The following is a 15,534-nucleotide window of genomic DNA, read 5'->3' as shown; positions in this document are numbered from 1 at the left end:
GAGGTTTCAGATAATCTCAGCAAGTTTATTTTTGACAATGAAGACAAAAAAAACAAGTTTTATTTTGATCAAAATATAAAGATTTCGGGATTGGAAACATGGCATATCACTGGAATGTAAGCAATCAAAAACATCTAACCAATTCACGACATCATAAAAATCACATAATATTAATAGCAAAATCGAGACGCACACAAAAAAGCTACTGAAAAATCAGATTGAAAAAAAATTCAGAAACGTGGACCAAATCTCTCAACCAAATGAAGCACAAAGGCGCAACTTTAGCTAAAAAGGCGAGCTTGAGTTTTCAGAGATTCTTATAGGGACCATATTTGAAAAAGACTATTCTGAACAAACCTAATTTTAGATCAGAAATATGTGTTACCATAAATCAGGAACAGCTTGTGAAAATCAGATTGAGAAGATAATCAATTGTTCAGAAACACGGACCAAATCTAAGAGGCGCGGATTCTGCGAACAAAAACGCGAGAATAAAGTTTCAGCTGTTCTTAGCAAGCGTACATTTTAAAACGAAGATAATAAGCATGTTTAAGTTTAGATCAAGAAAAATTGTATCAAAACATCAAAAACACAGGATATCTTCATAAAGTAAGCATTAAAAGCTTATATCAAATTCACGAAGTTGAAATATACAGACTAAATCAAATTAACAAAAAATAACAAAGCATTATTGCACATAATCAGTAGTTCAGAAACACGGACCAAATTTCAAAACCAATCGAATCAAAAGGGCGTAGATTCTACAGACGCCATGTGAAAATTTCAATTGCTCTTAGCAAGGGTACAAGTAACGACGAAGATTATAAACAGGTTTTACTTTTGATCAGAAAGAATATTAATCACGGATCAGAAACACGGGAAATCATCATTAAGTAAGCTTTAAAAGCATCAACCAAAATCACGAAGTTGAAACATACAGAGTAAATCAACTTTAGAGAACAATAAAAAAAAATGACGCACACATAAAAACTAATTGAATAATCAGATTGACTAAAATAATCAGTAGTTCAGAAACACGGACCTAATCTCATCATCAAACGAATCAAAAAGGCGTAGATCTACAAAACAAAACAGACAATTGCGAGGTTTCAGATAATCTCAGCAAGTTTGTTTTTGACAATGAAGACAAAAAAACAAGTGTTATTTTGATCAAAATATAAAGATTTCGGGATTGGAAACATGGCATATCACTGGAAAGTAAGCAATCAAAAACATCAAACAAATTCACGATATCATAAAAATCACATAATAATAATCGCAAAATCGAGACGCACACAAAAAAGCTACTGAAAAATCAGATTGAAAAAAAATTCAGAAACGTGGACCAAATCTCTCAACCAAATGAAGCACAAAGGCGCAACTTTAACTAAAAAGGCGAGCTTGAGTTTTCAGAGATTCTTATAGGGACCATATTTGAAAAAGACTATTCTGAACAAACCTAATTTTAGATCAGAAATATGTGTTACCATAAATCAGGAACAGCTTGTGAAAATCAGATTGAGAAAGATAATCAATTGTTCAGAAACACGGACCAAATCTAAGAGGCGCGGATTCTTCGAATAAAAACGCAAGATTAAAGTTTCAGCTGTTCTTAGCACGCCTACATTTAAAAACGAAGATAATAAGCATGTTTTAGTTTTGATCAGAAAAAATTGTATCAAAAGATCAAAAACACAGGATATCTTCAAAAAGTAAAAATTAAAAGCTTATATCAAATTCACGCAGTTGAAATATACAGCCTAAATCAAATTAACAAAACAATAACAAAACATTATTGCACATAATCAGTAGTTCAGAAACACGGACCAAATTTCAAACCCAATCGAATCAAAAGGGCGTAGATTCTACAGACTCCATGTGAAAACTTCAATTGCTCTTAGCAAGGGTACAAGTAAAGACGAAGATTATAAACAGGTTTTACTTCTGATCAGAAAGAATATTAATCACGGATCAGGAACACGGGAAATCATCATTAAGTAAGCTTTAAAAGCATCAATCAAAATCACGAAGTTGAAACATACAGAGTAAATCAACTTAAGAGAACAAAAAAAATTGATGCACACATAAAAACTAATTGAATAATCAGACTGACTAAAATAATCAGTAGTTCAGAAACACGGACCTAATCTCATCATCAAACGAATAAAAAAGGCGTAGATTCTACAAAACAGACAATTGCGAGGGTTCAGATAATCTCAGCAAGTTTGTTTTTGACAATGAAGACAAAAAACAGGTTTTATTTTGATCAAAATGAAAAGATTTCTGGATTAGAAACATGGCATATCACTAGAAAGTAAGCAATCAAAAATATCAAACAAATTCACGACATCATAAAAATCACATAAAAATAATCGCAAAATCGAGACGCACAAAAAAGCTACGGAAAAATCAGATTCAAAAAAATATTCAGAAACGTGGACCGAATCTCCCAACCAAATGAAGCCCAAAGGCGCAACTTTAGCTAAAAAGGCGAGCTTGAGTTTTCAGAGATTCTTATAAGGACCATATTTGAAAAAGACTATTCTGAACAAACTTAATTTTAAATCAGAAATATGTGTTACCATAAATCAGGAACAGCTTGTGAAAATCAGATTGAGAAAGATAATCAATTGTTCAGAAACACGGACCAAACCTCATCACCAACCAAATCTAAAAGGCGCGGATTCTGCGATTAAAAACGCAAGAATAAAGTTTCAGCTGTTCTTAGCAAGCGTACATTGAAAAACGAAGATAATAAGCATGTTTTACTTCAGATCAGAAAAAATTGTATCAAAAGATCAGAAACACACTGATATCTTCATAAAGTAAGCTTTAAAAGCTTCTATCAAATTCACGAAGTTGAAATAAACTGACTAAATTAAATTAACAGAAAAATTTCAGAATTTCATAGAAAAACAGATTCTTCGCTACGTTCATTACTCTTATTAAAAACATCGCCAACAAACGGTCGGAAAAGAGTCAATGAGCACAAGGAAACAAAAAAAATACTGACCAGTGTTTTGAAGAAATTTCACTTTTTGGCATTTTCACTAATTCCAAAAAAAGAATACGAAAGATATTTGAAATTCTTGAACAATTTATGATGGACACTTTTTTCGATTGAGTTAACCCTATTTGAAAAACTGGACCAAAATGTAATGTTTTATTGCCCAGAGAAATCTGAAACAATTTGTATCCATTTCGAATCTAAAGTCGATCACGGTTTTTGTGATTTTCATTTTTTTTTACTGATCGATGGTCTAGTGTGCCTTTATTTCAACAAAGGATAGATAAAAAAGTGAGCGTAAGCGAATATAACATTTTACTGAAAATAAAAACAAAGAAGAAATCATCAAAACCTATATAAAAGTATTCACGATGTTCACTTCACGACTCTTAATCAGGAATCAAAAACATGAATTAATATCGAATCTCTACTGTTGACTCCTAACTTTGAAACTTAATTGCACTTATCAATTTCACAAATTAAAAAATACTTATAAATTTCAGTAGAAAAAAAACTAAAATTGTTTAGATTTTGGGTTCTTCGCACAGCCAGAATAAATCAATTGCACTGCTGCAGTTTTTTTTAAAAATTTTTGAACAAAAAAAACTAAGAAGATCATCCATATTTACGTTTAATACAATTGTCTTAATTCAATTCTGAGCTAACCTCATTATGAATTAGAATATTACTGAAATGGGGCTAGTTCAGAATCAATCTATTTAAACTGTCCAATTTTGGTTGCTTAAAGGACTGTTCATATAACTATGTTAGCAAGCTAGCTAATTTAACCATGGGTCAAAAACAAGGTATCAAGTCGAAATTTCACAATAAAAGAAACACAATAGTGAAATTGCATAACTTGTATAGAGTAAAACTTGTAAAGAGTAAACTGGTAAAGAATAAAACTTGTAAAGAATAATGAAAGCAAGTAAACAAAAAAACACTGACTTTGTTGAAAAAATCGCAACTTTTGAATTTCAAAAAAAATGATGCGCTTTAGCTCTTTGATTTTCTAGAACAATTTATGATTGGCGGTTTTTCGATAACATGAACTCAAATTGAGAAAACTGGATGAATAGGTAAAGTTTTTATTCCGCTGGGAAATCTTAAAAATAAATTCCACTTTCGAAATTAGAAATCATTCATGTTTTTTTTTGCGCCATCACCACGTTCGTATTCCGAGAGTGCTATTTAGGTCACTTTCAGCAGATGAATTTCAATTGAACTCAAAAAGTGCATATATACCTGAGTGCATCAACATTTTAAAACTTTTTCCTGAAATTTTTTTTTTTAAATCAGCAAGACCTACACAAGAGTCTTCACTACGTTCATTACTCTTAAAAGTAGCTCAAAAGGCTGTAAAAAAATAGAAAAAAGAAAGGAAAGGTTAAAACAAGTCTCGTCTCGAAACAAAGTTTTTGGTGTGCCGGAATTGAACCCTGACCAGAAGAATCTGATTCTCAAGTCCTCGCATCTGCCCCATGGGCGCTTTAAAATAGGCAATCACCAGCTACCAAAAAAGTAGATAGAACAGAAGCTATTAAAATGCCAATGCTATTAAACAAATGTGCCAACAAATGAGCTCTTTTATTTGCGAGCTGCGTTAGAAACAAATGGATTCGTAATTTCATACTGCTCACTAGTTTAAACAGAACAACAGTTAAAAACAATACAAATTAGAACAAATTTTTTGGATTAGAAATCATGGAGCACAAGCCACAAAAACAGGCAACTCAGTGTCGAAGTCCGGTAAATTTTTGCGAATAACCAGGATGAAAAAATACGATCAAATCTTGATATCAAATTAGTTTTTCGTGTCAAAACAATCTTCAAAACTTACCAGGTCGTCCATGTCATCATCTTTGGAATACCTGGCGTAATCTTTCCTCAAAGTTCTCATCAGAATCATTGTTACCAGTCCAACCAAAAAGATAACCATCATGAAAGAGTTGAAGATTGAAAACCAGTGAATCTTAAACACGAATTACACAGAGTCAAAATAACAGTCGTCCTTATAGCAAATCCAGCACTTAAGACAAAAATAGTCAAAGTGTATTCAAGCTTTCGGTTATTCTACGGAGTTAAATTGAAACTAGTCAATATTTCATGCACTTTATTACTACTTTATTTCGTAATTCTTATTTGAATAGTTTTTAGCTACGGAAAACTCACCCTGTGTTGGAAGAATGTTGGATCTAGGTACTTGTCAAATCGGTCCTCAAACTTCACTGTCGATGCTTTCCAATTTACCTGTAAAGTCAGATTTATAATCAAGCAATTCAAGACTAAAAAAAGTAAAATCCGATTTCGGTTTGATGACTCGTACTTCATATGAAAACTCAACTGCCCCATCAAGCTCCAGCTTAACTTTATGTTCACTGGTCAGGTTCACGTCAACTATCTGTTTGCCATTGTATCCAATATCAATTTTCTTGTGCGTCCAGATGTACTTCGCTGATTTATCTGCATCATCAACCTCGCCGACGATTCCTACAAAAAAACCACAAAACAAAATTACAGTCCAGTAACAAAAATTTATTTTAAAATCGTTAGAACACGTTTCATCCAATTCAAGCTCTTCATATTAAATCTTTACTCAGAGGCGAAGCTGTGCTTCGCAAACGCTAGCAAGAAAATTACCAAAAAGCCGCTCTATCATGTGAAATAAAAAAAAAGTAGAATATGCCTCGAATTAGGAAAAACTCAGCTACGTGCCGGATTCGAATCTGCGACTTAGCAAATTCGAGTCTCACGCACTAACCCCTCAGCCACAGATTCGTAAAACCCTCAAAAGCTAGCCACCAATAACGCAGCTACATATGCTAATAAATTGCCAATTCGATCCAGCAAAAGTAGCATCAAATAAAAAAAGACAACTTTGCATGGTATGATTATATTATTACAGACTTACACTCAATAAAACTGAAAAACAAAGTTTTCAATTTCCCTCCCCCAATTAAAACTGTCCATTTAGCTACAATTTTGGTATCTGAATTAAAGCTAACTAGCGTTTAACGCATCTCCGATGCTTCGATTTTTTAACAACTCATAAAAACCGGCATAGATTGGACAGAAGATCTGCATTCTTTGAGTGTTCTATGACAGCACCCAAGTACAGGGATGGTAATATCAGATTTTTGAAGATTTTTCATTCAAATTCTTTTTAATTCAAACTTTGAAAAGCCATAATTTTTTTTCATCAAATTTCTTTGAAAACTTTTAAAACGAAATAACAAACGTCACTTTTCGGAAACTAAAAGCAATTGAGCAGTTGCAATATTTGCATTTTCTGAGAGTACTCTTTTAGTACCCAACTACAGCGTTGGTAACTTCAAAACTAGAGAAACTTCAAACTTAAGTTTTCTAAAAAAAAATATTTTGAAAAACATCATATCTCGAAACTACAAGGTTGGGAATTTCAAACCTTTTTGAATTTTGTAAGTTTTCTGAAAAACTAAAAAGAAATCGTAAAGCACTTCATATCTAGAAAACTTCATATCTGGGAATTTAAATTTGAAAGATTTATTGTTTAATTTAGGTTTAGTTTAGCTAAGTTAACTTTTTATTAGTCAAATGTCAAAGAACATATGATATTCTACTGCTGCCGCAGCTTACCAATTCAAAAGTGCCACAAAAGTATCTATTTTCGACTTAGCTTGGAAAAAAAGAAAGTTTGTACTAACACCCTTTGCTTCGCAAGTGTAATAAGCAACCTTGAATAAAAATTAATTTGAGAACACAGGTTCGTTCGTTAACAGAGACCAGATTTTGAACTATACTTGGAAAATAAGTTAATTAGTTTGAGCTCTATTTGGAAAATGAATTAGTTAGCAAATTACTAACCCCAAATTGGTAGATCATCGATGTACATCTGATACCAGTAATACTGTTTCACTGCATGTTCGAAGTCTTTGAGCTTGTCGACAGTAAGTTTAATGTTACAATAACTGGTTTTCGGCACATTTTCTGGAACATTGCATACCGGTAACAAAAAGGAAACGCAACAAAAAAACAATGAGAGCAGCAAACTTACGTCTGAAATTGATGTTCAAGCCACTGAACTCCAACTCGATACCTTGCAAATCCTCACCCAAAGTTTCGTGGTGATGCTCAATTTGAGCTTTAGGACCACTGCAGAAAGGCAATGAGAAGTATTTATATGTTTCTTGTCTGTTGTGATAAGGCCCTACTGTATTCATCCACAGCACAACTTCTTCGTTGTCTTCGTACTACAAAAAAAAAATAATTGAGACGCCGTAAGAACATCGATATTTTGAGAAACATTGTCGTACCTTATGGTTATGCTCATCGCCCCAACACAAAAGAAGAAGACACACAACGTGCGCTAAATGGGTAATCTGGTTCCTCATATAAACTGAAACTGGACAAATATTAGAAGAAAAGCGGAATTAATCGAAAAGGAGTACATCATGAGCAGATCGATAGAGGTGACAACACGCCTAAAAGATCAGAAAAACAACTGAACTGAACTGAAACTAAAAATTAGGTTAGCGTGGCCACCTCTAATATCACAATTGACGAGGATTATGAAAACCTTAAGTTATTTCACTTTTATTCTCTCTTTCATTTTTGACAAATCAGAAGGTCAAAAATTACCACAGTAACCAAAGTTCCTTCACTAATCATTCATCATTCTACGCAGTCAAAAAAAAACATTGGAATTTCATAAATTCAGAAAAAGTGAAGAGTCAGGCGTTTGGGAATCAAGCCAATCAGAATGAGACCCGCACAGACTAAAACCGGAGTCGAGAGAAACTCGTAGCAATTGACCTTATAGGACTGCTGCATATGTATTAGATACTTATGCTATGCTGCATTTTCTTTACCTGAGCTCAATAAGGAAAAAAAACGTCTTCGAAAATACATTTTATCATTTATAGTGCTGAGTAACCTGTATTGCGAGGGAGATTCTCTGCTCAAGAAACAAGAAAGATGTTTGTGCCTGTTTAAGGAGCGCCCTCTGCTGTATGCTGTGTGCCCTCGCCCTCTGCTGTGTGGAGATTCTCTGCTCAAGATGTTTGTGCCTGTATGTGGAGCGCCCTCTGAGGGATTTTAGAGACAGGTCTGTCAAGTGGCTTTCTGTGGGGAGGTGGGAAACTGGAACTGGCTTGAGGAGTCTGGTGGTGCGCCGCTGGACCTACTGAGCTCGGGTGAGATTGTTCCTTGTTTTTGGTTTTTATAATTCGATTTTAAAATTTAAATTAATTTAGTTGTCTTTTTTTATTTGCTGATTTGTAAAATTCCCACTAACCGCTTATCATGGGTTAGTTCAGTCCCCTTAAGTCCAGTCAAAATCCTTTTTTTTAACCTTTATGCTGCGTCAAGATGAGGAAAAACAACAAAGAGTGTACAAGCAAAGATTGCTTAAAACCTTCAGGACTGATAAATTGGATTAGATGTGATTGTTGTTCTAGTTGGTATCATATCAGTTGTGTAAATATTTCTCTTAGCGACTCTAAGAAAACCCAATGGTTTCAGTGTCCTTTATGCGTTGATGTAAAATCTGTTAATAAAGCAACAAAAGGTAATGATTTAGTGCTAGACAATTAAGTTAATACAGCCATCTCAAATGTCCGAGTACTCAAGAGAGTACCAAAAGACTCGCGTGTTCCCTTGGCGGAAAGTCTGTCGGACAAAATAAATGACATCGTCTACAATGTAGAAGATGTTACAAAATGGCTAATTTTTTTAACGTCGTTCTTGTTTTTTTTTGGAGCAACCGAGAAGAAGTGGACGCAAACAGACCACAAGCATGAGCTCTTTGTTAAACAAAAAAAATTCGAGCAAATGACGTGTCACTTCCAAAACCCCATCCCCAAATTTCAAGCCCGCCTGAGTGACCTCGAGCAGAGAATAAATTTAATAAGTAGTAAGCTCGATGAAGGAAATGTAAAGGGAGGAACAAGGCTTGTTTGTTCGGATGACAAAATAGCTCCTTTTTCAACTGATAACTATCAAAAAGTGTTGTCTAAGCACCCGCAGCGAGCCAAATTTGCAGCTCCAAATCCAGAAAAGTTGGATAGTTTTTTCGTAACCGATTTCGACCTATACAAAGCGATAATGTCCTTTCCAAACGGATCAGCAGCAGGTCCTGATAAAACAGTTCCTCAAATTTTTAAAGATCTTATTAGTAAGTCGAATGCTAGTGCAGGACTTAATTTTCTGAAATCGCTTACTAAGCTGATAAACCTCATTGGAGATGGCAAAATACCCGAACCACTAAGACCTTTCTTTTTTGGCGCAAAGCTTATCGCCCTCATAAAAATAGACGGAGGGTTGAGACCGATTGCCATAGGCAACACGCTGAGACGTATCGCGTCTAAATGCGCTGGAAGCAAGGCCCTCTCCGAGCGACAAATTTTTTCGGAAATGTACAGGTAGGATGCGGTACTAAACGAGGAGCAGAAATAGCTGCGCACTCGTTTCGAAACCTAATTGAACGCGATGACAATCCAAAATGCACTGTTCTTTTAAAACTAGATTTTAAGAATGCCTTTAACTCTTTAAACAGAGAAACAATGCTGAATCATGTTTATTCAAATCGCCCCGAATTGTAGAATTTCACCAATTGCGCGTATGGTAAACCTAGTTACCTCTTTTATGGAAGCTCTGTCATAATGTCAGAAGACGGAACTCAGCAAGGTGATCCTGAAGCCCCACCCCTTTTTGCGGAAACAATTCATACACTAGTCAAACAGTTGGAGTCGAAAATTAACATCTGGTATTTAGATGATGGGAAATTAGCCGACGACTATAAGGTAGTACTCCGGGACCTTAAAAACATTCTGAAATTGGAACAAATTTACGGCCTGAGCTTAAACACTGAGAAGACCGTTTTTTGGGACCGACTACTATTATACAGTATAATACAATTTTAACACAATTTCGAAAAATATGCCCCAAAATAAAAACAAAAACAAAAGAAGAACTCCTTATTTTAGGATCTCCAAAAAATTAAGGAGCTTGAAAAAATCTCGGATGTCATTGACAAACTAGACGCCCATTATGGTTTTACCTCCTGAAAAATTGCTTTAGCATGCCAAAACTCCTATATTTTTTGCGTACGAGCCCTTGTTTTTTGCAAAATGATTTTTTGGAACGCTACGATAAATTACTAAGAAATTTGTTATGCAAGGTCACTAACGTGAAAATGGATAATAACCAGTTGTTACAAGCAGTTCTCCCGGCAGTCAAAGGTGGCTTGGGCGTTTCTTCCGCTCGTCTACTCGCTTTAGCCGCTTTCTGAGCCTCAGCAGTAGGAGCAAAAGATGCCTTGAGCAAAATCTTTGGTTTGGAGCATGTGTATAGAACCTATGATGATGCGCTTAAACGGTGGTTTGACCTTGGAAAATTGAAATGGCTCCGGAAAAAGAAATCCAAAAAATTTGGACGGAGCCAATTTTTGACAGCGAAATTGCAGACTTGATTTTACGACTCGAACCGAAAATTCTTAAGCACTGAGAAGTGTGAACTTTGTTTTTTTGGGACCGACTACTAGTATACAGTATAATACAATTATAACACAATTTCGAAAAATATGCCCCAAAATAAAAACAAAAACAAAAGAAGAACTCCTTATTTTAGGATCTCCAAAAAATTAAGGAGCTTGAAAAAATCTCGGATGTCATTGACAAACTAGACGCCCATTATGGGTTTACCTCCTGAAAAATTGCTTTAGCATGCCAAAACTCCTATATTTTTTGCGTACGAGCCCTTGTTTTTTGCAAAATGATTTTTTGGAACACTACGATAAATTACTAAGAAATTTGTTATGCAAGGTCACTAACGTGAAAATGGATGATAAACAGTTGTTACAAGCAGTTCTCCCGGCAGTCAAAGGTGGCTTGGGCGTTTCTTCCGCTCGTCTACTCGCTTTAGCCGCTTTCTTAGCCTCAGCAGTAGGAGCAAAAGATGCCTTGAGCAAAATCTTTGGTTTGGAGCATGTGCATAGAACCTATGATGATGCGCTTAAACGGTGGTTTGACCTTGGAAAATTGAAATGGCTCCGGAAAAAGAAATCCAAAAAAATTGGACGGAGCCAATTTTTGACAGCGAAATTGCAGACTTGATTTTACGACTCGAAACGAAAATTCTTAAGCACTGAGAAGTGTGAACTTTGTTTTTTTGGGACCGACTACTAGTATACAGTATAATACAATTATAACACAATTTCGAAAAATATGCCCCAAAATAAAAACAAAAACAAAAGAAGAACTCCTTATTTTAGGATCTCCAAAAAATTAAGGAGCTTGAAAAAATCTCGGATGTCATTGATAAACTAGACGCCCATTATGGTTTTTACCTCCTGAAAAATTGCTTTAGCATGCCAAAACTCCTATATTTTTTGCGTACGAGCCCTTGTTTTTTGCAAAATGATTTTTTGGAACGCTACGATAAATTACTAAGAAATTTGTTATGCAAGGTCACTAACGTGAAAATGGATGATAACCAGTTTTTACAAGCAGTTCTCCCGGCAGTCAAAGGTGGCTTGGGCGTTTCTTACGCTCGTATACTCGCTTTAGCCGCTTTCTTAGCCTCAGCAGTAGGAGCAAAAGATGCCTTGAGCAAAATCTTTGGTTTGAAGCATGTGGATAGAACCTATGATGATGCGCTTAAACGGTGATTTGACCTTGGAAAATTGAAATGGCTCCGGAAAATGAAATCCAAAAAAATTGGACGGAGCCAATTTTTGACAGCGAAATTGCAGACTTAATTTTACGACTCGAACCGAAAATTCTTAAACACTGAGAAGTGTGAACTTTGTTTTTTTGGCACCGACTACTAGTATACAGTATAATACAATTATAACACAATTTCGAAAAATATGCCCCAAAATAAAAACAAAAACAAAAGAAGAACTCCTTATTTTAGGATCTCCAAAAAATTAAGGAGCTTGAAAAAATCTCGGATGTCATTGACAAACTAGACGCCCATTATGGTTTTTACCTCCTGAAAAATTGCTTAAGCATGCCAAAACTCCTATAATTTTTGCGTACGAGCCCTTGTTTTTTGCAAAATGATTTTTTGGAACGCTACGATAAATTACTAAGAAATTTGTTATGCAAGGTCACTAACGTGAAAATGGATGATAACCAGTTTTTACAAGCAGTTCTCCCGGCAGTCAAAGGTGGCTTGGGCGTTTCTTCCGCTCGTCTACTCGCTTTAGGCGCTTTCTTAGCCTCAGCAGTAGGAGCAAAAGATGCCTTGAGCAAAATCTTTGGTTTGGAGCATGTGGATAGAACCTATGATGATGCACTTAAACGGTGGTTTGACCTTGGAAAATTGAAATGGCTCCGGAAAATGAAATCCAAAAAAATTGGACGGAGCCAATTTTTGACAGCGAAATTGCAGACTTGATTTTAAGACTCGAACCAACGGACGTAAAAAGATTCAACGCGTTCCAAGATAGATTTGGCTCCCAATGGTTGAACGTCATCCCGTGCAAAAATTTAAGGTTAAAACTGTCGAAGCAACCAAAATCGCCCCGAATTGTAGAATTTCACCCATTGCGCGTATGGTAAACCTAGTTACCTTTTTTATGGAAGCTCTGTCATAATGTCAGACGACGGAACTCAGCAAGGTGATCCTGAAGCCCCACCCCTTTTTGCGGAAACAATTCAAACACTAGTCAAACAGTTGGAGTCGAAAATTAACATCTCGTATTTAGATGATGGGAAATTAGCCGACGACTATAAGGTAGTACTCCGGGACCTTAAAAACATTCTGAAATTGGAACAAATTTACGGCCTGAGCTTAAACACTGAGAAGTGTGAACTTTGTTTTTTGGGACCGACTACTATTATACAGTATAATACAATTTTAACACAATTTCGAAAAATATGCCCCAAAATAAAAACAAAAACAAAAGAAGAACTCCTTATTTTAGGATCTCCGAAAAAATAAGGAGCTTGAAAAAATCTCGGATGTCATTGACAAACTAGACGCCCATTATGGTTTTTACCTCCTGAAAAATTGCTTTAGCATGCCAAAACTCCTATATTTTTTGCGTACGAGCCCTTGTTTTTTGCAAAATGATTTTTTGGAACGCTACGATAAATTACTAAGAAATTTGTTAAGCAAGGTCACTAACGTGAAAATGGATGATAACCAGTTTTTACAAGCAGTTCTCCCAGCATACAAAGGTGGCTTGGGCATTTCTTCCGCTCGTCTACTCGCTTTAGCCGCTTTCTTAGCCTCAGCAGTAGGAGCAAAAGATGCCTTGAGCAAAATCTTTGGTTTGGAGCATGTGGATAGAACCTATGATGATGCGCTTAAACGGTGGTTTGACCTTGGAAAATTGAAATCGCTCCGGAAAATGAAATCCAAAAAAATTGGACGGAAACAATTTTTGACAGCGAAATTGCAGACTTAATTTTTCGACTCGAACCGAAAATTCTTAAACACTGAGAAGTGTGAACTTTGTTTTTTTGGCACCGACTACTAGTATACAGTATAATACAATTATAACACAATTTCGAAAAATATGCCCCAAAATAAAAACAAAAACAAAAGAAGAACTCCTTATTTTAGGACCTCCAAAAAATTAAGGAGCTTGAAAAAATCTCGGATGTCATTGACAAACTAGACGCCCATTATGGTTTTTACCTCCTGAAAAATTGCTTTAGCATGCCAAAACTCCTATATTTTTGCGTACGAGCCCTTGTTTTTTGCAAAATGATTTTTTGGAACGCTACGATAAATTACTAAGGAATTTGTTATGCAAGGTCACTAACGTGAAAATGGATGATAACCAGTTTTTACAAGCAGTTCTCCCGGCAGTCAAAGGTGGCTTGGGCGTTTCTTCCGCTTGTCTACTCGCTTTAGCCGCTTTCTTAGCCTCAGCAGTAGGAGCAAAAGATGCCTTGAGCAAAATTTTTGGTTTAAGCATGTGGATAGAACCTATGATGATGCACTTAAACGGTGGTTTGACCTTGAAAAAATTGAAATGGCTCCGGAAAATGAAATCCAAAAAAATTGGACGGAGCCAATTTTTGACAGCGAAATTGCAGACTTGATTTTACGACTCGAACCAACGGACGTAAAAAGATTCAACGCGTTCCCAGATAGATTTGGCTCCCAATGGTTGAACGTCATCCCGTGCAAAAATTTAAGGTTAAAACTGTCGAACCAACCAAAATCGCCCCGAATTGTAGAATTACACCCATTGCGCGTATGGTAAACCTAGTTACCTTTTTTATGGAAGCTCTGTCATAATGTCAGAAGACGGATTTCAGCAAGGTGATCCTGAAGCCCCACCCCTTTTTGCGGAAACAATTCATACACTAGTCAAACAGTTGGAGTCAAAAATTAACATCTGGTATTTAGATGATGGGAAATTAGCCGACGAATATAAGGTAATACTCCGGGACCTTAGAAACATTCTGAAATCGGAACAAATTTACGGCCTGAGCTTAAACACTGAGAAGTGTGAAGTTTGTTTTTTGGGACCGACTACTAGTATACAGTATAATACAATTTTAACACAATTTCGAAAATTATGCCCCAAAAAAAAAACAAAAACAAAAGAAGAACTCCTTATTTTAGGATCTCCAAAAAATTAAGGAGCTTGAAAAATTCTCGGATGTCATTGACAATGTAGACGCCCATTATGGTTTTTTTTACCTCCTGAAAAATTGCTTTAGCATGCCAAAACTCCTATATTTTTGCGTACGAGCCCTTGTTTTTTGCAAAATGATTTTTTGGAACGCTACGATAAATTACTAAGGAATTTGTTATGCAAGGTCACTAACGTGAAAATGGATGATAACCAGTTTTTACAAGCAGTTCTCCCGGCAGTCAAAGGTGGCTTGGGCGTTTCTTCCGCTTGTCTACTCGCTTTAGCCGCTTTCTTAGCCTCAGCAGTAGGAGCAAAAGATGCCTTGAGCAAAATTTTTGGTTTAAGCATGTGGATAGAACCTATGATGATGCACTTAAACGGTGGTTTGACCTTGAAAAAATTGAAATGGCTCCGGAAAATGAAATCCAAAAAAATTGGACGGAGCCAATTTTTGACAGCGAAATTGCAGACTTGATTTTACGACTCGAACCAACGGACGTAAAAAGATTCAACGCGTTCCCAGATAGATTTGGCTCCCAATGGTTGAACGTCATCCCGTGCAAAAATTTAAGGTTAAAACTGTCGAACCAACCAAAATCGCCCCGAATTGTAGAATTACACCCATTGCGCGTATGGTAAACCTAGTTACCTTTTTTATGGAAGCTCTGTCATAATGTCAGAAGACGGATTTCAGCAAGGTGATCCTGAAGCCCCACCCCTTTTTGCGGAAACAATTCATACACTAGTCAAACAGTTGGAGTCAAAAATTAACATCTGGTATTTAGATGATGGGAAATTAGCCGACGAATATAAGGTAATACTCCGGGACCTTAGAAACATTCTGAAATCGGAACAAATTTACGGCCTGAGCTTAAACACTGAGAAGTGTGAAGTTTGTTTTTTGGGACCGACTACTAGTATACAGTATAATACAATTTTAACACAATTT

General features: G+C 35.8%; 1 protein-coding gene across 1 annotated transcript in view; it reads right to left on the bottom strand.

Moving 5' to 3' along the window:
• LOC134847704 (transmembrane 9 superfamily member 3-like) overlaps nt 1–8,896 on the bottom strand; it is a 68,912-nt gene extending 60,016 nt beyond the window's left edge. Inside the window, exons 1-7 of the mRNA XM_063864878.1 lie at nt 8,886–8,896; nt 7,300–7,384; nt 7,041–7,236; nt 6,851–6,973; nt 5,334–5,497; nt 5,180–5,257; nt 4,848–4,979 (exon numbers count right to left, since the gene is read on the bottom strand). Coding sequence (XP_063720948.1) covers nt 4,848–4,979; nt 5,180–5,257; nt 5,334–5,497; nt 6,851–6,973; nt 7,041–7,236; nt 7,300–7,377 — 771 coding nt within the window. The 5' untranslated portion in view covers nt 7,378–7,384; nt 8,886–8,896. The remainder of the gene's footprint in view (nt 1–4,847; nt 4,980–5,179; nt 5,258–5,333; nt 5,498–6,850; nt 6,974–7,040; nt 7,237–7,299; nt 7,385–8,885) is intronic.
• Between the last annotated feature and the right edge of the window lie 6,638 nt (nt 8,897–15,534).

Source organism: Symsagittifera roscoffensis, chromosome 6, assembly GCF_963678635.1.
Source record: "Symsagittifera roscoffensis chromosome 6, txSymRosc1.1, whole genome shotgun sequence".
Taxonomy (NCBI): Eukaryota; Metazoa; Xenacoelomorpha; order Acoela; family Convolutidae; genus Symsagittifera; species Symsagittifera roscoffensis.
This window is presented reverse-complemented; position numbering and strand designations above follow the sequence as displayed.